Source organism: Borostomias antarcticus (genome assembly GCF_949987555.1).
Source record: "Borostomias antarcticus genome assembly, chromosome: 22".
NCBI lineage: Eukaryota > Metazoa > Chordata > Actinopteri > Stomiiformes > Stomiidae > Borostomias > Borostomias antarcticus.
Genome location: NC_140255.1, coordinates 1,771,295 through 1,795,910, shown reverse-complemented (window position 1 = coordinate 1,795,910; position 24,616 = coordinate 1,771,295). Strand labels below are relative to the sequence as shown.

Here is a 24,616-nt window from a genome sequence, read left to right as displayed (position 1 = left end):
AAACATGCTCTAGAGTTTGTTTTTTTAATTATTTAAACTGCCGAGCAATACCCACCAACTCCTACCTCTAGGATAACAGGGAATTCACACTCACCAACAAATGAAATATCATTCATGATCGCTTGTCTTTTATTAGCTGTGCAGTGCAGTGGAGCGTGAATGTGAAACAAACTTTCTTGGTGGTGGCGGTGGTGGTGGTGTGTGTGTGTGTGTGTGTGTGTGTGTGTGTGTGTGTGTGTGTGTGTGTGTGTGTGTGTGTGTGTGGGGGGGGGGGGGTTCCAACCTCATATTGTTTCTCACAAATTGTAACTGGTTGGATTTCTCTTCCACCTTGCAATGACATGTGTTGATTTTTGTGATACAAATGGTTGCTGGGTGCTCTCAGCCAGGACAGCTCTTCATTGTTTGTGCATGACCACTGCACACTAAGCATCTGGTGTGGATGATGTCTAGTCAAACTCTTGCCAATAGCAATTGAAGTTCTGTTTTTGAAGTTGCTTTAATGCCCACATCTGTGTTTAAATGTTTGTCTATTCCCTGATGGTCAAAACAGAGTTTCGAATTTGTTGTTCCTAAAATATCATTCCAGACGTCATGAGGATTATCATGTTTTTCCTTCTGATTTAATGTTGTTTTCCCCTCAATCCCTATAAAACTATCCTGTCCACAGAGACTGTGGAGTAGGTCAACAAATGGTTTGGGAGATAGCTTGTAAAATATCATTTCTATTTACAAACTGTTTCATGGTTAGAAGAATGCACTTTATTATAACAACATGCTTAGAATACACTTCTGAACCATGTAACGCTCGAGATCGTCTTACCATTGCTGTAGAGAAGCTGTAGCCTGTAGTGGATCCCATTGTTGGTCTTCTCTCCATTGTACTCCTGAACAAGAGAAATGTGAATAAAAAGTTGGTTAAAATTGTAATTAAAACTATGTGATTTTAAACTGACCCCCATTTGATCGTTTTCTCAATGGGACCCCCTGCATAAATAAAGGTTAAATAAAACATTTGTTTTAAATTGCTGCCAAGATTCCGATGAGGTCACATAATGAAACACACCCCAAGCTGAGAAAATACACAAGCAAGCTTTGTCTAATCTCAAATCATCTGTCTCCATTCACCCTATCACTGACACGCCGAGGATAGACTGGCCTTCACAGTCTTAATCCAAGCAGATGTTGGAGAACACTGGCCGTAATCTTGATCGGAACTGGAGTGCCGTTGGGGATACTGTTCATTATGTTTAAACCATGTCCTCACCTCAACAGGGGTTCACACATGGTTGAACTGATGCTCAGCGTGCCTGCAGACAGAACCCTAGTGATCAGTCTGAGGAGCTGGGGTCACTGTGAGGTCTAGAGTGGATGCAGTGTATACAGTATCTTTCATATTCATATCTTTCTTTTCTTTCACACAGGAACTCTAACTCGGAGTGGTTAGTAAATGCTGTGGTATTCCTCTTTAATAAGCCTTTTAGAAGCATGTGTTTGTTTAAGACTTGAGCGTGTCCCCCTGGGCTCCTGGTACCTGGTGAGTCCTGCTACCACGGTAACCAATGCCCTCAGGTGCCTCGTGACCACGGCACTGTGTCCCCCCTTCAACTGGCACTGGGCTGGCACTCTCTCTGCCGCTCTCTCTTTCTCTCTGTCTCTCTTCCTCTCTCTCGTCTTTCTTTTTCTCTCACTGTTTACCTCCTCTCTCGCTCTGTCTTTCTCTCTCTGTGTCTTTCTACCTCTCTCTCTCTCTCTTTCTCTCTCTCTATCTTTCTCTCCGTGTCTTTCTCTCTCTCTCTCTCTCTCTCCCTTCTTCTCCCTCTGTTTCTCTCTCCCTCTCCCTGTCTTTCTCTCTGTCCCTCCCGCCACCAGTCGGTGCCAAGTGTGCCGTGGAGGCCTGGCATGTGCCCAGGGGCGTGCTGGAGGTCGAGGCAGAGGTGAGCGGGCCGGGAGGACGGGGCGGATCGCCCTCCGTGCCAGCTGGCCTCCGTCCCCGCTGACCACGCTGCGCCGGACTGGGCTCTGTAACCTTTTACTCAACACGGCCCCCTGACAGTGGGACAGTGGGCCGCCCTGGCACGCAGGAAGTACGCTGGTAGATCTGGTAGTACGCTGTATAGGGTAGATCTGGTAGTACGCTGTATAGGGTAGACCTGGTAGTACGCTGTATAGGGTAGATCTGGTAGTACGCTGTATAGGGTAGACCTGGTAGTACGCTGTATAGGGTAGACCTGGTAGTACGCTGTATAGGGTAGACCTGGTAGTACGCTGTATAGGGTAGACCTGGTAGTACGCTGTATAGGGTAGACCTGGTAGTACGCTGTATAGGGTAGACCTGGTAGTACGCTGTATAGGGTAGACCTGGTAGTACGCTGGACGGTTGAGATGGGGGTTAGAAGGACTCAGATCACAGGTACTGTGAAATCATATAGCAACACTGTACAGAACCTTAGGATATCTGCACACTGATGTAGGGTAAAATGGATATCCAACAATTAGGAAAGTGTACCTATATACTGTAAGTTGAAGGTTCTTTGTTAACACCATAAAGGTCTGCACTAAATGTCTAATATTTAAAACATCTAATATTGATTTTTTTTTCTCTTTTTTTTCAATGAAAGGTTATCACAAATCATCAATATTTAATATGTATGACGTATTGTCAGAAATTAAATTATAACAACAACAACAACAACAACAATAATAATAATAATTAGCTGTAGTAGTATAAATAATAATGTCTATGCGGTTAATTTATACTTCTCCGATGAGTGCTCTTTACTGCCCCCTAAAAGCTACCTAGGGAACAGTAGGCATGTCTGGAGGCTGGGCCACACCCACACCTGAGCTACTAGGGAACAGTAGGCATGTCTGGAGGCTGGGCCACACCCACACCTGAGCTCCCTAGGGAACAGTAGGCATGTCTGGAGGCTGGGTCACACCCACACCTGAGCTCCCTAGGGAACAGTAGGCATGTCTGGAGGCTGGGCCACACCCACACCTGAGCTCCCTAGGGAACAGTAGGCATGTCTGGAGGCTGGGCCACACCCACACCTGAGTTACCTAGGGAACAGTAGGCATGTCTGGAGGCTGGGCCACACCCACACCTGAGTTACCTAGGGAACAGTAGGCATGTCTGGAGGCTGGGCCACACCCACACCTGAGCTCCCTAGGGAACAGTAGGCATGTCTGGAGGCTGGGCCACACCCACACCTGAGTTACCTAGGGAACAGTAGGCATGTCTGGAGGCTGGTCCACACCCACACCTGAGTTACCTAGGGAACAGTAGGCATGTCTGGAGGCTGGGTCACACCCACACCTGAGTTACCTAGGGAACAGTAGGCATGTCTGGAGGCTGGTCCACACCCACACCTGAGCTCTTACAAACTAAGGGATCTCAGGATTGATTTATTTTTTCCTTTTAAGATTAAAGGTCCTCAGTTGTAATCACACCTTTGTAAGGGTTATTGACACCATTGCAGCTGATTGAAAATGATTGTTAATGCGGTGTGTGTGTGTGTGTGTGTGTGTGTGTGTGTGTGTGTGTGTGTGTGTGTGTGTGTGTGTGTGTGTGTGTGTGTGTGTGTGTGTGTGTGTGTGTGGTGTGTGCGTGCGTGTGTGTCTTACTTTGTCTTTCTCCACGAAGTCCACATAGGATGTCCTCTCGATCTCCACCGGCTGGCCCTGTCGGTCGTACAGCGCCAGGACAAAGTGGAAGAAGTTGGATTTGCGGAGGTTTGAGGGCGGCTGCTTCTCATAGTGAGCCCTGGCGAGGCCCACTCCACTGCAACACGCACCAAAGACGGGAGAGAGATTTGGGAAGAGGAGGAGAGAGAAAACAAAGAGATTCATGGCATTTGTTAGGACCACAGTGATAAAAAAGACCCCCATTTTCCATACAACGCAGTACTTAAATTATAGTATCAGGTGAAATTCAAACGACAATGACCACTATCAAAAACATGTTGTGGTTTATTTTAAACTATTTGCACTAAAACAAATACAAACTAATATGCATACTGTAGGCTACCAAAGAGAGGTAGCAAGTAGTGAAGGAGAGTGAGAAACGAGTGACATTTGGGCCTCCTCCTCATTCTCTACAGTGTGAATGCCACGCGCCACGTCTGGGTTGTGTGTCTACTCTACCACCTCCACAATTGGAATTTGGCTGAGAAGAAGGAGCCCCAGACGGCCCAGTCTGCCTGGGAGCCCGCCAGACACAGCGGGGTAGCGCCCGGCCTGGCAACGCCACCACGCCAGGCTCCCCTGACCTGTCACTCAAATTCACCCTGCTCTGCCTCCCACCTCGCCTCGGTCTGGGGAATTCATGATATACACACGCGAACACACACACGGACCACTACACACATAAATACATACACATCCTGCATGCACACACACACACACACACACACTAATTTGATTTTTAATATCCGGAAATCAACGAGAGAATATCAGTGATATTATCTATTGTTTTTTAAATGAAATTTATAAAGTAGTATACTAATAATGAAGTATTATGTAAAAGTGCAAATATTTTTACATGATAATTCCCAAGACAAAATATCATGTATCAAATCTGAATTTCATCAAATTGATTTTGTGAGAAGCAAGAAAGTCATACATAAAAGCAGCAGAATAGAAAACATTGACCCACAAACAAACTCCTGACCTTTTCATCAATATGGGGATATTGTAGTGACAGGAGAAAACCCCTGAGATGCACACTCAACGGATATCACACACAAACATTGATAACCACTCAGAATCCTCACAAAGAGAAGTCAAATCTATTAGACGGATCGAATATACAGTACAAACCAGTGAAAATATTTTAGTTTATCAGTAGGTGTCTTCAGCGCTCTTATGGTCACCATTGTGAAATTGTTTTACTTTCCTTCTCCTGGCCATAGACTACATGAGGAAAATGGTTGCTCTTTGAGTAAGACACATCATGAATCTGACCTTTTCTGAATAAACTTTTCAGGAATCGATTCCTTGTCCAAATAAATGTTTGGGGATGTACACTGGATATGCACATAATTGGCTTAAAATACAGACAGACCTACAGTAAATATCTACACAATGGCTTTTAGGCTGCCATTAGAGCACTTGTGCCTAATCAATGAAAGCATAAACATCATAATGTTTTTCCAATTTGTCTTATTTTATCTTGGGATATCTCATTTATTTGCACTAATTCACTATATATATATATATATATATTCATGATCAATATGAGATTCTAAGCGTTCGTTTAAATGCACAAATATTTATTCCTGTGCTCCATTTATCTTGGAGGGAGGAGGCGTTGTTTTTGGAAGGCTGCCTGCTCTCCTCTCTGTGCTCCTGGTTTATTCCCCAGACTGTAGATTAATACAGTCCTGACCTTTCTGCGCCCCTATTACCAATGCTTAATGCCTCATTTGTAGCCCAGTTTGTTGAAAACTAATTCCTCGATTTCGAGTTCTGAAGACAAAAGGTTGCACTCGAGGAAAGGTAGAATATGCATTGAGGGAATCTCTAGCACTGCCAAAGGCTGTGTATTAGCGACTTGATATTGTTCTATTTAGGTCCTGTATTTACACTGGTATAAACAGGACATGGATTTTATATTTTAAGTCATTTAGCAGACACTTGCATCCAGAGTGAGTTACGAACTAGAGTTGGGGTTAAGTGCCTTGCACAGCTGTAGGCAATGACTGATGGGGAATCACTTCTCAAGTGGCCTGGCCCAGTTTCGAACCAGCAACCTCTCAGCCACTGGTCTGAGGCTCTCACCACTGGGCTACTGTACCTAGCACCTTTACCTCCCGCCCTATGTAAGACGGGTGTATAGATAATACCTAATCGCTATTTATCCATTCACAGTGGCCCTACCCACCTCTTTCTTGTTAGTTCACAGTCATATCCATATCATTTCCCAACTCAATAACTAAAAACCCTGTTTCCACACCCTTATCCCAATTACCGAGTCTGCTCTAACATTTGTGATCGGGAGAGACTGGAAACCACAATGGTGACAGAACCCATCTAAGCACGTTCAGATCAGGCCCCACACTCCATAGACTCAGAAAGCTCATTAGCGTTATTATTTCAATTATGCTAATTGAAGCCGCATCCACTTACGGCTCAGCGCACATACGCCTGTTACCACTTGGCACTGGGTGTAATAAAAACAATATAGGCTAGATGGCACACAGGTCTCTCATACACAAGCACCGTGTCAATCAGAGGCAAACAGACAGGCGTACTACGAATACAACGCACACGCCTGGGTGAGAGAGCCTGGTTCTACACAGGGCTCTGACACCTGCTCACCATAAGCAGAGGGGGGAAAGAAGGTCACTCCGGAGGACGATTTTGCCATGTCGGTTCCACAGAACACACTGACTGTACAAGACAAGGATTTTTTTGGGCTCAGACCCTGAAGATGTTGTAGGCTGAAGGATTAAACAGAGCCTCTCATTATGAATTCAGAACTACAGTGAATAAACACAGTAAATAATCCCATCAAATACAGGTATATTGGTTAAATGGGAACATTGTTTTCAAGAGAGCGTCGGGCTCATTTGTGAGTTAGCATTAGTACGGTCGTCAAAGTCTTCTCTCTTCTGCAGTATTGGCTTAATGCAATGCAGCAAATTCTAATTATGATAAATGAAAAAGGTAACCTGAGGCTAACGCCCTCACTGCTTCAGGGCCTGACCACTTCAGGGAAACAGATATGAAGCACTGCTAGGAAATCATCCCCTAATGAACATACATGCAGAAGAAGAGCGTGTGTGTGTGTGTGTGTGTGTGTGTGCGCGTGTGTGTGTGTATTCTGTGTGCGCACATGTGCTGTATGCTAATTGTGTGTGTGTAAATGCGTACATATATGCATGCCCTCGCATCGTGCCTTCATTCCTCTAACCATGTGTTTACTTGCATCTATGGCAGCATGTGTTGCTGTCGCAACGAAAACAGCATCATCTCCGTACAAGGCAGCGACTGAACGAGTACAACCAGGAATGTTCCAACACAACAACAACAACCAGGAATGTTCCAACACAACAACAACAACCAGGAATGTTCCAACACAACAACAACAACCACCGGACCATTCTGAGCTACTCAGTGCCAACCCACAGTTTCTCCTGGTTTAGAGGGCCGGGGCGATCAGAGTCTGCCCCCCTAGCCCTGCCCATCCTCCCCTGGGTGAGAGCGGCCCCCTATGCCCCTGGGGTGGGCACTGTGGACACAGCCCCCGGACCCCCTGGTATTAATCAGCTGAGTGATGGGGCGTGACCATCGGCGGAGTCTTTAACCACCATGGCCGACTGCGTGCTACACAACCAGCTAATGAGCCATAGAGCACCGCCTTGTTTACATACACACGGACACACACACACACACACACATAAACATTTATACACACACACAAACCTTCATAGATAGACACACACACACACATAACACAACACACGCACACCATTATTTCTGGCTTACTGCCAGTGTGTTAATCTAATAAATACAAGAACTAAGAAAATTATGAGGGGAAACACGCCTTTAGTAATGGTGACTTAGCATGCCCCTGATGCGGAAAGCAGTCTTGCTAGACGAGTACATTTTAGTTGCTGTGACTAAAGATACAAAGGGACTGAGGTTTTGGGGATGATGACTGTTAAACACAAGAAAAATAGAAACATTTGGGGTAAGACCACAGAACAGAGCAGCAGGAAGGGTCGTGGAAAAAACGTCAAACCCAAACATTGTCCTCCAGTAACTCAGTTGTGAACACTTCCCTGCACACTAATTACCACAGCCAGCGGGTATGTTGGTGGGAGTGTGTAAAATATGCACATATTGTGCATGTACAGTATGAGTGCATGTAACAGAGAGTGTAATTTATGCATGGATTCACGATTACTCTGGCATACATTCTCCAGTCTGGGAAGCAGCATCTCACTCCCTCCCCTGCGCTTGTTTGGTTAGCTTCTATTAGGCATGTAATACGAGCTAATGAGTGGAAGCCTGCTACACGCCGAGAGGACAGCCCTCATCTGTGTGTGTGTGTGATTGTGTGTGTGTGTGTGTGTGTGTGTGTGTGTGTGTGTGTGTGTGTGTGTGTGTGTGTGTGTGTGTGTGTGTGTGTGCGTGTGCGCGTGTGTGTGCATCTGTCTGTGTGTGTTTTGAAATCTGAGATCCAGGGTAGGCAGGATGGGTAGTCTCGGATGCTTTCAGTCTGGGGTTATGTCATCAGATGAAACCCATCACCAACCTCTCAGACGCCTCCTCTCCCACTCTCTCCCTCTCCCACTCTCTCCCTCTCCCACTCTCTCCCTCTCCCACTCTCTGACTTTCTCCCTCTCCCACACTCTCCCTCTCCCACTCTCTGACTCTCTCCCTCTCCCACTCTCTGACTCTCTCCCTCTCCCACTCTCTCCCTCTCCCACTCTCTCCCTCTCCCACTCTCTGACTCTCTCCCTCTCCCACTCTCTCCCTCTCCCACTCTCTGACTCTCTCCCTCTCCCACTCTCTGACTCTCTCCCTCTCCCACTCTCTCCCTCTCCCACTCTCTGACTCTCTCCCACTCTGTCCCTCTCCCACTCTCTCCCTCTCCCACTCTCTCCCTCTCCCACTCTCTGACTCTCTCCCACTCTGTCCCTCTCCCACTCTCTCCCTCTCCCACTCTCTCCCTCTCCCACTCTCTCCCTCTCCCACTCTCTGACTCTCTCCCACTCTGTCCCTCTCCCACTCTCTCCCCCTCCCACTCTCTGACTCTCTCCCACTCTCTCCCTCTCCCACTCTCTCCCTCTCCCACACTCTCCCTCTCCCACTCTCTGACTCTCTCCCACTCCCACTCTCTCCCTCTCCCACTTTCTCCCTGTCTCCCTCTCCCACTCTCTGACTCTCTCCCTGTCCCACTCTCTGACTCTCTCCCTCTCCCACTCTCTCCCTCTCCCACTCTCTGACTCTCTCCCACTCCCACTCTCTCCCTCTCCCACTCTCTCCCTGTCTCCCTCTCCCACTCTCTGACTCTCTCCCTGTCTCCCTCTCCCACTCTCTCCCTCTCTCTCCCTCTCCCACTCTCTCCCTGTCTCCCTCTCTCCCTCTCCCACTCTCTCCCTCTCCCACTCTCTGACTCTCTCCCTCTTCTTCTCCTTCTACCTCCCTCTGCCTCTTCTTCTCCTTCTTTCTCCATCTCCCTCTCTCTATCCGTCTTTTTCACTTGCCTTTTCACCCTCTCTCTCTCTCCTGCTCCCTCCCCACCTCTCTCCTTCTCCCTCTTCTCTTTTCCATCTTTCTTCATCTATAGAGGCTTATGATGATTATTACAGGACCAACTAATATGTTTCTTTTATATATACAAAGAGAAACAAATATTGTAAATATTGCACAGAGCAAAGACAAACACTGAACACATTTAGAGTCCATTTTCCAGTTTTGTCTCAAACATAGAGCCCTCACTCACTGACAGTATCAACATGTTAGCAGCTTAATCACACACACACACACACACACACACGCACGCACACACACCGCATTAACAATCGTCTCCAATCAGCTGCAATGGTGTCAAGAACCCTTACAAAGGTGTGATTACAACTGAGGACCAGGAAATCAATTTGTTACAAAACAAGAATCACAAAAGACTCAAGTTGTCTTTGGTTTGATTTAGAGATTTGCACAAAAGCAGCCTGCTCTCAAGTGAATCACCTCACTGCTCTCAAGTGAATCACCTCACTGCTCTCAAGTGAATCACCTCACTTCACAACAAACATTTCAAATCACCAGAGGCCGATATCTAAAAAGTAGACATTACGAGGTGTATCTCCAAAGAAAATGAAACATGTATCCATTTATCCACGTATCCATGTATCCACTTCATTATCTTTTAATATGGTTTTGAGTTAGTAATTGACCTGCAGAACCTTACAGCGCACTGATACAAATGAGTATACTGTGTACTATATAAACCCTTAACACTTACAGATGCATATTCAAACATGGAGCATCGCTCAACATGTATTAATTTTCAAACACAGTATATTGTGCACACACACTCCCTCGCTATGAGGTTTTGAAGACCTTTCGAAAAACAGTTACTTTTTTCTTACCCATAAGAGGTGCATCATTACAACGTAACCCCCTAATCAGAGGACTAATTTGTCAGTAATTACGGCATGACAAGTCCAGCCATTCTACCTCTCAGCCGATGCCTCCCAAGGCTGTCTGGGGTAATTACAAATGACACACACTATTAAGGTGCACAAATGAAAATAAGTCACCAGCCATTATTGTATTCTCACAGCGAAACATGCTGCCTCGCTAACAATGGTACAGTATGTGTACACACACATTTGATGTATTGAGTAGTGACTATGAATTCAAGCAATGTTCATGCCTGTTAAATGCATGGCATAACATGATGCAGCCATACTCAAACAGAAACCTGTTAGAATTGTGCCCAATTCATTTAATAGTAGATATTATTAACAGAACTTGCTGTTTTCCAATGTGTGTTGAAGGTTTAGGAAAGATGCACCTGCCTTTAGACTGCAAATCAAAGTACCCTTCACACACACACACACACACACACACACACACACACACACACACACACACACACACACATAGCTCAGCAACCCAACTGAGTGCGGCCACAGCTGAAACCATTAGCTGGTCACCTGCACACTCCTAATGGGGTCATAAATAAGGTGGCCCTCGCACAAGCCAACTAATTGTTTGCACGTTAAGGGGGGCACCTGGAGAAGAAAAGAACACACACTTGTTTCTGTTCAGGATTCCGCTGATGGCTGGAATTTAACAGGGTGAGACAAAGAGTTAAGTCAGGTGTCTAAATATATTTTTCGAGTCGCTCATATTATCACCCTGTTACAATGTGTTAGGGAGAATTTACAGTAACAAGGCTGAAACAGGATCTGTGCAGTGGAAGTGTGTGTACTTTTAATTATCTGATATTTTTAACAAACCTGGGTAACGTTGGTTCGCCAGTTTCGTTGTGTGCGAGTGTGTGTTTTGCGCGTGCTTGTGCGTGGTGTTGACAAATGCAAATTCCACTTCAACAGTACTTTCTCACCAAACGAAAAGGAAATAGAAAGAAAACCTGAGATCAAAATGTTCCCAATGAACTCAGAGGGATCGGCCATCATGATAGATTACAGTACAGAAACCCTAAACGAAAATCTGTCTACAGATGACAAGTGAAGTATATAAATGCCACCCAGTCCAAATATGTCTGTGCGTACAAATGTGTTTTTTTTCTTCCCAGATGGGCAAGGGGCCACCAGGGAGCATTGTCTCCTCACTTTGGGACTGGGTGACGGGTGATGATTGAGGCAATGAGGGATGATGCTCCGGACATGGTCTCCCTGGTTAGCCATCACTCACCTCGGCTCCCTCCCGGACACTCTCTGGCTCCTCCGCTAAGCTTGGGAACCTGCACTTTATTAAGCTGTACTGCCCCCCGCCCCCCACGTCACCCCCTCGCTACCCCCCCTTGACCCCCCACCCCCACTGGCAGACAAAGATAGGGGGCCACATAATTCACTTTGCAGTGAATTTTACAGTGTCAGGGTGGGCAACCGGGAGGGTCAACTTAGCTGTGCTCCCCAGTTGTGCGGCCCACTCACTCACGGACACTCACACACACACACACACACGCACAAACATGTGGGCTTGCAGAGAGACACACACGGGACACACGCAGAGAGACACACACGGGTAGGCCCGCACACACATACGCACACAAACACACACAAACACCACACTCACACATGCACGGACATACATATACACAAACACATGCCCCAATAGGTTGAAGCTGTTTGGGGATAGGAATTTGGGGGGGGTTGGGGGGGGGGGGGGTGGATGGGCATACCTACTGTACAGGTGCATCTTTTAAAGTGACTCAGATAAATCCTTCAAATCAGTTAAATGCTATCTAATGTGCTATGTACAAACAGATCTGTTCACAATGGTTGCCAAAGAAAGAAAAAAAAGAGCACCAGAAGCACAAACTTTGTTTAATAAGTGTTACAAAATCTGTTTTCAATGTGAAGTGTCACAAAACCTTTGGCTTTCACTGTATGATGTGTGCGGGTCTATCTCCCCAATTCAACACTATCTTCCCCTACCTGCTTTGTGACTTGACTGATGACTCTGCCCCTCAAACCACATCAGTGAATGTGTGGTATAAACTGTGTGTGGGGTAACTCCCTTGCCATTCAGTCAGGGAAGTAATCTTTCAACCCATCAGAGACCAAGTGAATATTCTCAACAGGAGCCGTCTTTGAGGTTTAAGACCACACAATACTTTAACCCAGCGAGTAAAACATCTACTTCATGCACTCTAAAAGCCTCCAAAGCACAGCCATGATCCACACATAAATTCAGTTTTAGTCTTCTCCTGAACCAAGTCTTGGACTTAGATAACATTTGTATTGGTACAATATATATATAGAATATATATTGAATAAATGGTTTGATATTGACTAGAATGTAGGCTAGTTATGCTTCATCATCAATTATCAATGTATCAATATATTTTCGTCACAAAGTCGTTCAACTAAATAACCGATTAAACGTTATGCCACTGACCTCTAACCAATATAGCCTACAAATAGACCTGTGACATTTTTATGAACACAAAATCTTTTCGCTATAAGACTGTATCAGATAATCTAAATGTGTACCTGTGAAGTCATGTTATTGGACGGAACTCTAGATTACGGTAACATAATCTGACGAGTTCGATCTATAACTAGATGCCCGCTCGGCCTAAGATTCGTATGTTCATTTCTTGTGTTGAGCATGTCATAACTCAAGTAGGCTAATAAAAATGTAAATAAGCAGCCTACATTTGCCAGATAATAGGTTACGATAATGTTTCTTGATGCATTCCAGTATTTGACAAGCCATGTTAGGTATTCCAGATAGCCTAATAAAAACGAAGTTTAGGCTAATCAAATCTGAATTTGTATTGCTTTTTCCTCACGAGTTCGCATTGGCATAAAAGACGGCATTATGTGTTCAAGTTAATGAAGTTACATTGCTCTTATAAACCTACAGCCATCAGCTTTTCCGACTGATGTCTCCCGCGCTCACCCGTGAGCGGGATGTGTCAATGGACCCGCTTATCGGCCCTGCTCCCGGTAGAGAGCCTGTCTGTCTTTATGTGCGACGGACTGACGACCCACACAAGAAAAACGTCTGCGTGGTTCATTAAAGGCTTAATCTTTTGACCTTTTTTTTTTAACGTTGTCTAAGATAACACCAAATCCTTGTCGTAAAGACCATAGACCCGGTTGACTTGACTCATGCGTAAAAGGGCTTTTTTTTTCTTGCATCCCCAGTTAGGTTGCATTTTTCACTGTGACTAGTTACGGGACGCGAATCATAATTTGAGCTAATTGATGCTATGGGCCCTGTGATGGAGAGACTATGTAGGCCAAACACACATTTCCTGTGGTTTTGCACATTTTCCAAATTAGGGCCTATTTTGATACTAAATTATATTCCAGATCGTTTGAGTTCTTGATTATTTGAGTTGGTTAATAAAACAAACCAGATTTTAATTTAAATAAAATTATTTTATTTTTTAAATAGGCTCTATTACTTTTTCCGTCCGTTAAGCTATCAATAGCCTATGCTCTGTTCCTACAGGTATCTAAAGCATAGGCTATATCATTTTGTGATCATGATTAAGCAGTTTAACCACACTTGATTTAAGAGATGGGACTTAAGCAACAAAAATGCCCACTAGGCTAAACTAATGACATGTGTTCAATTTCTTATCATCATTTAAATTCATAATATAAAATATAAAAATATCAGGCCTTTATGCTCTGTCTATAACATGATAAGATATATTTCTCATTGTTGCCCATAGTCGGTGGATGTTAAGCCCCTGTCAATATACATGACAAACTATAGGTTACACACCCACATCTGGATACGATGATGGGAACGGGGACCCTAAATCCAAGAAGAGAACTAGGCTACCTTGTTATCCTACTGCATATACTTAAGACACTTCGCTTGGAGGCCTAATTTATTTTCTACAAACTAATCAAAATGCTGCCGTACACCTATCGAGAGTCTATTGTCAATGAATGACAAACAATATTTTATCAATAAACTTTTATCAATAAGCCTATTTTGAAGGTTTTAGAGATTTTGAGTGGAGCAGATGCTGCAGCTTCTGTGAGCTAAACTTTTGCATTGCTGGGGCATGTTTGCAATATAAAGGACAAATCTAGGGGTTTTCTTGTGTTTATTTGGAGGGGGGGGGTCGTCATTAACTGGCGCGTCCACATGGCAAAGTTTACCAGCGTTAAAAGAGCAGCATCCAACACACGCGAGCTGCATCGGCGCATTCACACTACCCCATGCGCCATCTAAGTTTTGAAAGTGCCCAAAGTGGAATGGTCAAGCGATTATTTGCTGCACACGGACATGCATTTAACAGCCTACCGTGAGAAAATGTTGTCCTTTCTGAATTGAGATGGGTCGTATACCAAATTGATGCACGCAATAGGCTAGCTTCCTATGCAAAACATGATATGTAGGCTACCCAATGCATTTGTGTGGCCATGCAAATCATTTGTGCATGTCAAATATTTACCAAGTATTAGGGTCCTAAACCTATACTTTTCTAAAACAAATGTAATAACCTACTGCACAGGATGTGCAATGGTTGCATCTCCCGCACGTGGTTGCATGGTTGACACCCAGCTCATAATTCCTGCAATTAGGCAATTGGCGTCCCGATACTGTGTTGACCGAACGAGTGGATTTAGTTGGGCAGACTGCACTATAGATCCTGCCACTGTCCTATCCAACGACTATCGCGTGTGTATTATTGAGTTGGTGTTTACCTTTGTGCTGCTGTATTCGCGTCCAATATCCCCGCGCTCTGCATCCAGGAGCGGACCGGTGTCATGCCACTCGTGAGCGGTTCCTCTTTCATGGTCAAGGCTCCCCGTGGGAGGCTGTCCTGGATGGAGAACATGAAAGTAATCTTCTGGGATCTCTCTCTTCAGCAAACCGCGCGAAATAATCCTCCCGAACACTCAAAGCAAGGCCACCTGGATTAACGACGAGCAACTGAAAAGGGGAGAATCTTCCCCAAAGTGCAACAAGGGGGAAACGCAATAGCGGTCCTTATCCAAAGACGAGCGCCGTATCCCTCTGGGTTTTCCGCTTTATTTTAAATTCCAGCCCCAGTTCAGTTTGCTCGGGCTTAGCCGGTCTCTCAAGTTAAAAGAGGGTGGAGATAGGGCGAGTGTAACAGTTAAGCATCTCAAAGGAGAAGAATCAACCGGGATCTAGGAGACCTTTTTGTCGGGAGGAAAGAGAGGGGAGATAGCGAGCTTGATCAGAAGGCGAACATACGCGCACGGGATTGTGAAATGAAAAGTGGGATAAAACAAGCGACTGCTTCAAAAAGGAGTAAAATGAAATGATTACCAAGCAAGAGGGAGGGACGGACCATGGAAGGCTTGCTCTCCCTGGGGAAAAGGGGGATTGGGTAGCAAGAAATCTCATTCCCTCCCTCCCCGTCTCTTAATGCTTCCTCTGTCCCACCGGAGCGCACCTTCTCTCGGGTTCGAAGGCTCTAGTGCTCTCGGGGGGGGCGAACGTGGACTTGACAAGGGCGGAGACTAGTCCTTAAAAGGAAATACTACTTTAAATATAAGAACCATTTCTGGCCTCTCATTGGTCAAAGTCACCCATTGCGTCATTTTTTGAATTCGCCGCAAAAGATTCCGCGTGTTTACCCATATGTGTAGGCTACACAGCATGCGCATGGACACACAGGCTATGTGTAAAGGCTATTGCCTTTCCAGAGTCATTCCCTATTTGCATGTTTCCCCACTTTACAATTGTTCAGAGATAAATTCATGTAATGTAACCTCTCATTATAAAGCATTGATCTGGGTACCTTTGAGTGCATAGCACAAGTAGGCTAGTCACCATTCAATGGTCTATGCTTCGCACACCTATCATGCTCTGAAGCTTTGCCTCTTAACAGAACATCTCAAAGAGTCGACCAACGAACAATTTAGACAACTTCATCATTAGCACAGAGGACCACACTTTGAAGCGTATAACGCACGCACACGCACACACACACGCACACACACACACACACACACACACACACACACACACACACAGAGTTAGGACAATCTCAACAATCTTAACAATAGGTTAACCTGGGTTGAAGAATCAAAGATCACGTGCTCATATGACCTGTGTTCTGATCACAGAACCACCTGGTCATGGCACGCGCTGCTCAGATAGTTATGACATCTTAGCCTACACGCTCACGAGCTCCTTAGTGGGTTTCAAAGTAGTAGTAGTAATAGTAGTAGTAGTAGTAATAGTGGTGGTGGTGGTAGTAGTAGTAATAATAATAATAAGAAGAAGAAGAAGAAGAAGAAGAATGAGGAAAATAAGAAGAAGAATGAGGAAAATAATAATAATTCTGACATTGTTATTTGCTTTCAATTAGTCTTGGGGGTCTAATAATGCATTGGCTATAGGCCTACATTTGGGGCAGCAGTCAATTCCATAACAGGATTAATAGACTTTCGTTAATTAGCAGTCTTCTTAAGCAATCCTCATTAAATATTTATCAAACTTTAGACCCTTCAACTTCGGAGACCAAAATATTCTCAAAGGAAAACGAAAGTGTATGGATTGAAATATTTCTCAAAATATACATTAGTGCAATGACATTATCAAACACATCTTTGTTGTTCCCGATGTTGATTGTAGCCTGGAAGCTGGATGATGACGGTGATTAACACATTCGAAAACTGTCGTTAAATAGTAGTTAAAGTAAACTTTTGGATCTTTTCAAATTGCTTAATAATAGGCTACTATTAATAATACGAATAATAATTTCATGATAATAATATTAATACACATGATAATAATAACTATATAATCTATTTTCTCTCTGGTCTTGTGGTAGGCTGTATCTAAACAAAAAATAGATAGCCTAATCGTTTACACTTTAAGTAGGCAAGTTCAACGACACGACTAGTGCAAATGTATATTCTAAAATCCATTTATTTTTCGTGTTATCCAAATAGCAAGTCAGGAGCCGTAGCATAGTCACTTTTGACTCCCTTTACTATACTTTCAGGATGGGACTAGTTTTCTCCTGGGACTGTGAGTAAGGGAGGGCAGTCTACAATCTTGTAAATTTACAACGTCCTGTGGTATTCAAACTTGGGACAGAATGAAAACAACAGTTGAATGTCTCTTGAGACATTCAGCAGTTTCTAAAACCCTATATCTGCTCAGTGTTAACGGCCAGAAGGGCAGCTGACTTATGGGCTAAGCAAAAAAAAGAGCTAAGCATTGGCAAAATTCAAACCCCTGCCTGTCTCTCATAATTGCAGATAACCACTTTTGGAGACGGTAAAACTTGTGCCATTTGAGAAAGAAACAGACGTTTCTATAAATTGTCATCTTGTCATCAAAACCATTACATGATGCACAGGATAAAATCATGTTTAGGTGAATTTGTTGGGGTGGTTAATGGAGTGGTATAGGTTACTGGATATTTGCCATTTATTCACTTTCTAAAATATACAATTCGTTCATGGATAGCCTACATCTAAAAAGGTTATATCTGTGTGCGATTTTGTACTTAAATTGTCTTTTCTGATCATCACAACCATCTGTTGTTAAATAGTTTAAGCCAACTGATCGGTTACACAATATTATCGTGTGTTTCTGTAAAACGTCAGTGTGCAAATATCTTCTGAAGCGCTTGTAGTTGCAATTCTTTCTCTTGTTTTTACATATAGTCAACTATTTTAAGGGAAATTATCTGACCATTTTTCTTGATATTTTGTTGAGTGCTATTCAGTTCGTAGACACTTGTCGCCATCCAGTGGTTTAAGACAGCATCACGTCTTATCAGTGGAGAAGGAAAGTGAGACGATACAGTTGTCTACAATACAATCCAGAAAGAACAGCAATTTAAAAAGTAGTAATTTTGGTAGGCAATCCTTCAGAGCTTTAAGTTACAGGTACAGGATTATAGTTAATAAATGGTGTGTAAACATGCAATATATATTAAATAAATAGCATTAGCACTACTAACCTATAAGCACATATTCTGTTTTACAAAGAACCAGGCCAGGTCAAGCCTGGCTTATGTGCGTGGCTCGCTGGTTTCTGTTCAGGACTGGTAGGACAGAAGCTAGTCATACCACTGAAATAGCTGTGAATTGGAATGACATGAAATAATGTCAGATAAATTAAGATAGGTCTTGTTGCCTGGACACATCAGTTCCAATGCTTCCAATGCTAATCCAGCACAATAAGAGCGGGATAGACAGTTAGCTAATGAGCTCACAACAACTAGCAGCAGCTTCCATAACATTCATGGTAGCAGTCAGTGGCTAAAGCAGTTACACTGATAATTCCTGTAACATTAGCTACACAAAATGGCGGGTTCCTGGCCATTTGCACATTGAATACCACCTATACTGTAGGTATCATTTCAAAACAAGAGTATTGTACAAATGTTCAATTACTGCACATAAACTCAATAACTGACATAGTACCACCAGGTAACCACATTTTACATAGCTTCTATGACATCTGGTGAAAAAAAAGTCTTCTCTACCAGGGCTTGAACCCCTGAGTCAGACACTTGATCCACTACACTACCGAGGATCTGGAAAGTGCACAATGTCATAGTGTATTTATTTTGGTGTGCTGGGGCTACTGCCTCTTGTGGTGGCAACATAGAACTGCAGGTCAACAACAGGACGGAGGGAAAGAGGGAAGGAGGGAGGGAGTGACAACCAGACAAATGCTATCTATGGTGTGCTGGCTTACAGCCATGCACAAAAAGAAAATAAACAAATGGATGGATGGATGGATGGATGGATAGATAGATAGATAGATGTGTGTGTGTGTGTGTGTGTGTGTGTGTCAAGTAGGACCCTTACATTGACACTGTCCTCTATACTTTCACATAATTAACAAGCCCTTCTTTCCCATATGCATGGACTAGTCTGTGAGCAGTCTGATCTCTAGGTTAGGAAATCACAGTTCCCCTGCAGACCCAGGTCAGTCTGATCTCTAGGTTAGGAAATCACAGTTCCCCTGCAGACCCAGGTCAGTCTGATCTCTAGGTTAGGAAATCACAGTTCCCCTGCAGACCCAGGTCAGTCTGATCTCTAGGTTAGGAAATCACAGTTCCCCATTCTCTTGCTATGTCCCATCTGACCCACACACTCATCCTCAAGCAGCAAAGGTATGCCTGAAATGCAGCTACTGTATACTAAATTATAACACATCAAGAACACATTTCATAATTACTTGATCAGTTTATTAACAGGATTCACAGAAAAAGGTCTTATTGAACAATGTAGAATTATTATCAATTATTCAATTATAGTGCAATTTATTTATAGCACCCCAAGAGTCAAAGTTATTACAGGCAAACGTTGTGTGCCACTGATACAACACATGCACAGACTACCATCTTTGGTGAGAAAAGGAAGTTTCAAAAGTGTCAACGATGCTAGATTGTTATTACAGACATCACCATTTGAATTTTCATCGGATGTCCCTGGCCAAGATGTTTAGGCATCCTAAAATGACAGGATAAAAGTTGATGATATATTTAATGTTAAATGTTTCAATGTTCTGATCTAAAACTGAAATATGTTTCAATCAAATGTTCAAATTGTTTGTGGTTGCTCAATCGGCTATAGCTCTTTATACATTTTAATATGGTTTTATATTTTTCTTATGTTTTAAAATATATTGTAACATGCAACTGTTCTGTAAAGTTAATTATTTCATTTTCTTGCATGAATTAAATATTAAATTTGTTTCTACTTGTTGCTTAATTCATTCATTTTAACATTGTGCCAACCAACCCCATAATGTGTGCCAACCAACCTCGTGTTGGGGCTGGTTGGCACAAGTGCACAACATGACTTAAATCATATAAATCACTTATTTTTAGAAAATAATTGTGGGAATTAAATATGTTTAATAATAGCTGAGACCTAAACCTTTCATGATGATGGTTAGAATGTCCTCACATTAAATTATTACGGCAGAGAGCGAAAAGTGTGCCAATCAACCCCAGTCTCCCCCGGATATTCAGCTACGTTAACCAAAGTTAGCTAACATTAGCTGGATAACTCAAATAACCCTCTAGCTAGCATCTAACTATCATTTCTAGTACTAGCCTAGCACAACGTGCTATGAACTGAATGAAATAATCCAACACAAATTCCTGGATACAACTCAAACCGGATATTTTCTTTCCCCGGAAAGTTCGTTTATTGAAACATTCAGAGCGCACTCTGGTTCTTAGAATGCACACACTCTGATTTCAGTGTAAAGTGTCATAGTGTATTTCCGAACGCACCCCAGAGTGGTCAGAGTGTGCTCGGGCTCTGACACTCCGAGAGTGTGGCGCTCTGAATAACCGAACGAGACATCCTAGCAACGCTCTGAATAACCGAACCAGACATCCTAGCAACGCTCTGAATAACCGAACAAGACATCCTAGCAACGCTCTGAATAACCGAACAAGACATCCTAGCAACGCTCTGAATAACCGAACGAGACATCCTAGCAACGCTCTGAATAACCGAACGAGACATCCTAGCAACGCTCTGAATTTACGAACACTCCATTTCGTGTCAGAGTACGCTCCGGCCATGGATGTATTAAGGCCGTTTCACACGGGGAGCGATATTCCGCCTGCGTTCTTGCTCGGATCAGCGGGGAAAGCTGACTACAATTCAGCTCTTGTCGCGGACGGGCGTGTGCACGAAACGAGCACGCGCGCGACAATTTCACGGGGTCGCGCCCGCTTGCCGCTCCGCCCCAGATTGTCCGCGGCTCCCAAATTGTCCGCTCACCTCTCTCATTGAAAATGAATTACAATGCACGGATATCGCTCCTCGTCTGAAGCGGCCTTTACACCGTGTCCTAACTGCTTGCGACACAAGTAACAGAACGCGACATCGCATGCTTGCTGTCCTAACTGAAACCGTTAAATTTCCGGTTTACATCATTTGTCTATATTCAACCTGGTATCACTCGGCAGACGTCAGAATTCGACGTTTGTCCATCGCCTCCAAATGTAATTTCTAGAGGGCATCATACAAATGATGCAAATAACGCTGAGGCATATGCGCTGAGGCGCTCGGGCAGCGAGCATTGAGCAATTCCCCTGCGCGCCGGCGCGCCTCCAGGTCTGTGGAGCGCATGCGCCGTCCGAGTAGTTCCACTCCTGGGTCCAGTTTGGTCAATGTGCCTGATCCCTGTGTCCACGTTAGAACACGAGCTATAAGAACAGTAGCTAATGCTAGCTAATAATAATGACAGTAAGAATGTGAGCTAGTTGGCTAGCTAGTAGTGTTGTTTGCTAGTTGCTTGTAAAACGTTGTTGTTGTTTGGTAGTTTCGCCAGCTAGTTTTGCACTCGGTGTTGCCTCACCAAAGTTGTTTGACCCACCCAACACACCCTCATAAGCGCTCGCTAATTTATACCCCTCTTCCATCACGTGTTCCAATGTGAACAACCAACCACAAAACTCTGAGAACAACCAATCAAAAACGTAGGCCTATCCCACGTTGTCTACCGACGTTTATAACTGTATGATGCCGTCAAGAAATGATGTTTGGAGCCGATGGACAAACGTCGAATTCTGACGTCTGGTGGGTGTCGTTCTTTATAATGTCTATGAGCCTGCTGGCTTACATACTGCAAAATACGACCGGATGTAGTAGGACATCCTGGTATTTTTGCCATACTGCATGTGGCATACTATGTATTGGGACATACTACATCCTGTTTTGGCATACTATATAGTAGGGTAGTATGCGATTCGGAACGCAGACCCAGTCTTTAGAAATGTTTTGGACGAGTTGCCGACAGTTTGCGCCTCCAGCCCATCAGCGCGCCTGCCTATGCCGTAGCCTGACAGGCACCTCGTAGCTAACGTTACCGGCTATAGCCAGCCAGTGGAACTGTCGTGTTCAGACGGCTCTAGCTCAAAAAGTATTTATGTCTGCTTGGATATTTAGATGGCTAGAATCATGACAAATAGACGAACAGTTTGATGTATAATATGTCCCATAATACTTTCGGATGTATTATATTATGGAGCTACGAACACACAAAAAGTCTCCAATGGCACAGGGAAGAGAAACACAGACATCAACGCCGACTCAATCGGCCTTCACTGTGGTAAATCTGGAATCTGGAATGTGATTGGACTAACAAAATGTCAATATCTCAATCCTGTTCAGACAGGGCCGGAGTACTGTCCTCCCTTGCGGTAATTTTTCAGCGTTTTGGCCAATCACAAATTAGCAAGATAAAAGGCATTACATTGATTTAAGAGAAAAGAACTCGCCCTAAGGGAGGCTAGCCTCCCTTCCATAGATATCTATAGGTCCTCCAGCTGCATGTTATAGATGTCACTGTTGGAGCTTTAGAATTTCAATAATGGGTTTTTATCCATAGGGAAAACCTGCTTTATGAACAAAACTGAGATAATATTAATTATTATGATATAATATTAATTATTATGATATTAATTATGATACTGTAATATGATCTTTCGAAACGTCTTTCGAAACGAAATAGGCATGTGAAAAACCACAACAGGCCTACGCTCTATGTAAGCACAACTAGCCATTCATAAAGACAGATTGATGAAAACAACCGTTTCGTGGCAGAAAATAGATTTTTAGAAACTGCATTCTCGGTGCCCCGTCCGCCGCCATTACATGGATATACTGGCTCACGCTGGATTTTAAATTTCTTCTACATGCCTCCGAACTACACCAAAGTGATCTCGGTGAGTCAAACGTCTTATAATATGTCGTAAATAAGGTCCAGGTTGTCAAAAACGAGCATTGTCCTTTAAGTCATCCCCACCGGGTCTCGAACCCTGGTGATGACTTTCGTTGTCTTTTATTATTGTCCTTATTTCAGCTCTGCGTTGTGTCTTGATTTCAATTAAAGACGGCCCCAATCTCACACAATACCACACAGTCCAGTGTCTCCTTTTCAGGTGTATTCCGAATGAATCTCTCCAACACGGGATCTGAGCCTCAAGCAAAAGCGGTTTATTACAGAAGGTTTGACATACAAAAGACGATGGCATGGCCTAATGTACAGTTGACCTCTCTGTATGCTGCCTGGACCCAAATCAAAGTATTGGTCTCGTTGCAACGTTCTTATGTGGTTTGAGTGTCCCCCCTCCCTCGTCTCTTCTCCGATAAGACTGTCTCTCTGGTCTCTTCTGTGGCCTTGTTTTGTCACGTTATCCTACACCGCCTCGGCGCCCAGGTCTCTATCTCTCACCACAACAATGGTGTTTGGCCCAGAGTGTACCAGCCATGGAACGTCTTTATCTCATAAGTCTATGGAAGAGGGACACCGTTTCTTACCGAAAACTCAAGCCGAGAGCCATACCCAGAGGTCAATCATCATAATTAGGAAATAGCTAACAGGATCATATTAAATGGCATTTCTCTGAAAATCAACCATATTCAACACTGGTCTCCCGGGTGGGAATCCAACACTCTGACCACTACTCTACTTGTGCAGTGAAGATTGGCAGTTTGATTTGTGTCTTTCTTGATTTCGGTGTGCTGGGACTACTGCCTCTTGTGGTTAATTACATGGCATTTCACTTTACATTATACATGATTCTGTGTATATTTTTGTATGTTGCTATTCTGTATATATTTAGACACTATTATTGTACTTACATTTTAGTACAACTTACATTAATGTTCTCTTCAATTATTGATCTTTATTGCTACAATGTAACAAATAAACTGCTTTGTATTTGTAAATTCTGGATGTTTTTTGTAATTTTATATTCTGTATATATTTGGAATTTAGTAGGAATGGAAGGAAGACACCATTAGGGCTTTTGATTTCTCTTTTTAGAGTTTACCCTGCCTTGGAGAATAACCTACTCTCACATAGAAGAGGTAGGGTAACAGGTTTTCCGTTTGTGCCAGTAGCCAAGTGGAACCTCCGATCTGCGCTTGTGTGAGATTTAATAACTTCACACCACCAGGTGGTAGTAGTCTGTGTCATTAAGGGGGAAACGGTCCACCAGCAGGATCTATAAAACGTAAACAACAGCGTTTATTTAGCTACATATATAGAGCAGTGTTTTTCAACCGGTGTTCCGCGGTACACTAGTGTACCGTGAGAGATTGTCAGGTGTGCCGTGGAAAATTGTCAAATGTCAGTAATAATATTAAAATTATAATAATTATTATTTTGAGAATGACTGACATGACTGACTGACAATGACTTTTTAGCCGACATGTAGGCTAGGCTATGCAATCGTATGCAATCAAGTAGAAATCGCTTGACATGTTACCTCTCACTCAAGAATGTCAAGGACATGCCGCGTTGTACGAGACAATAGGGGAACATTTGGAAAGCCTCGAGGAGATGTCATTTTATTTCCTCTTAGCCTCCACTGACTCATTGGACTGGGTGAGGAACCCATACAGCTCATCTGTTCTTTTCAGAAAGGACATGACTTTGCAGGAGCAAGAAGAACTAATCT

At 43.6% G+C, this 24,616-nt stretch overlaps 1 protein-coding gene across 1 annotated transcript in view; it reads right to left on the bottom strand.

Annotated features, from left to right (window-relative positions):
• LOC311323662 (transcription factor COE3) overlaps positions 1-15,019 on the bottom strand; it is a gene marked incomplete at both ends in the record, with an annotated part of 106,883 nt that extends 91,864 nt beyond the window's left edge. Inside the window, 3 exons of the mRNA XM_084455950.1 lie at positions 824-887; positions 3,628-3,784; positions 14,886-15,019. Of these exons, the coding sequence (XP_084312076.1) occupies positions 824-887; positions 3,628-3,784; positions 14,886-15,019 (355 nt within the window). The remainder of the gene's footprint in view (positions 1-823; positions 888-3,627; positions 3,785-14,885) is intronic.
• Positions 15,020-24,616: the final 9,597 nt, after the last annotated feature.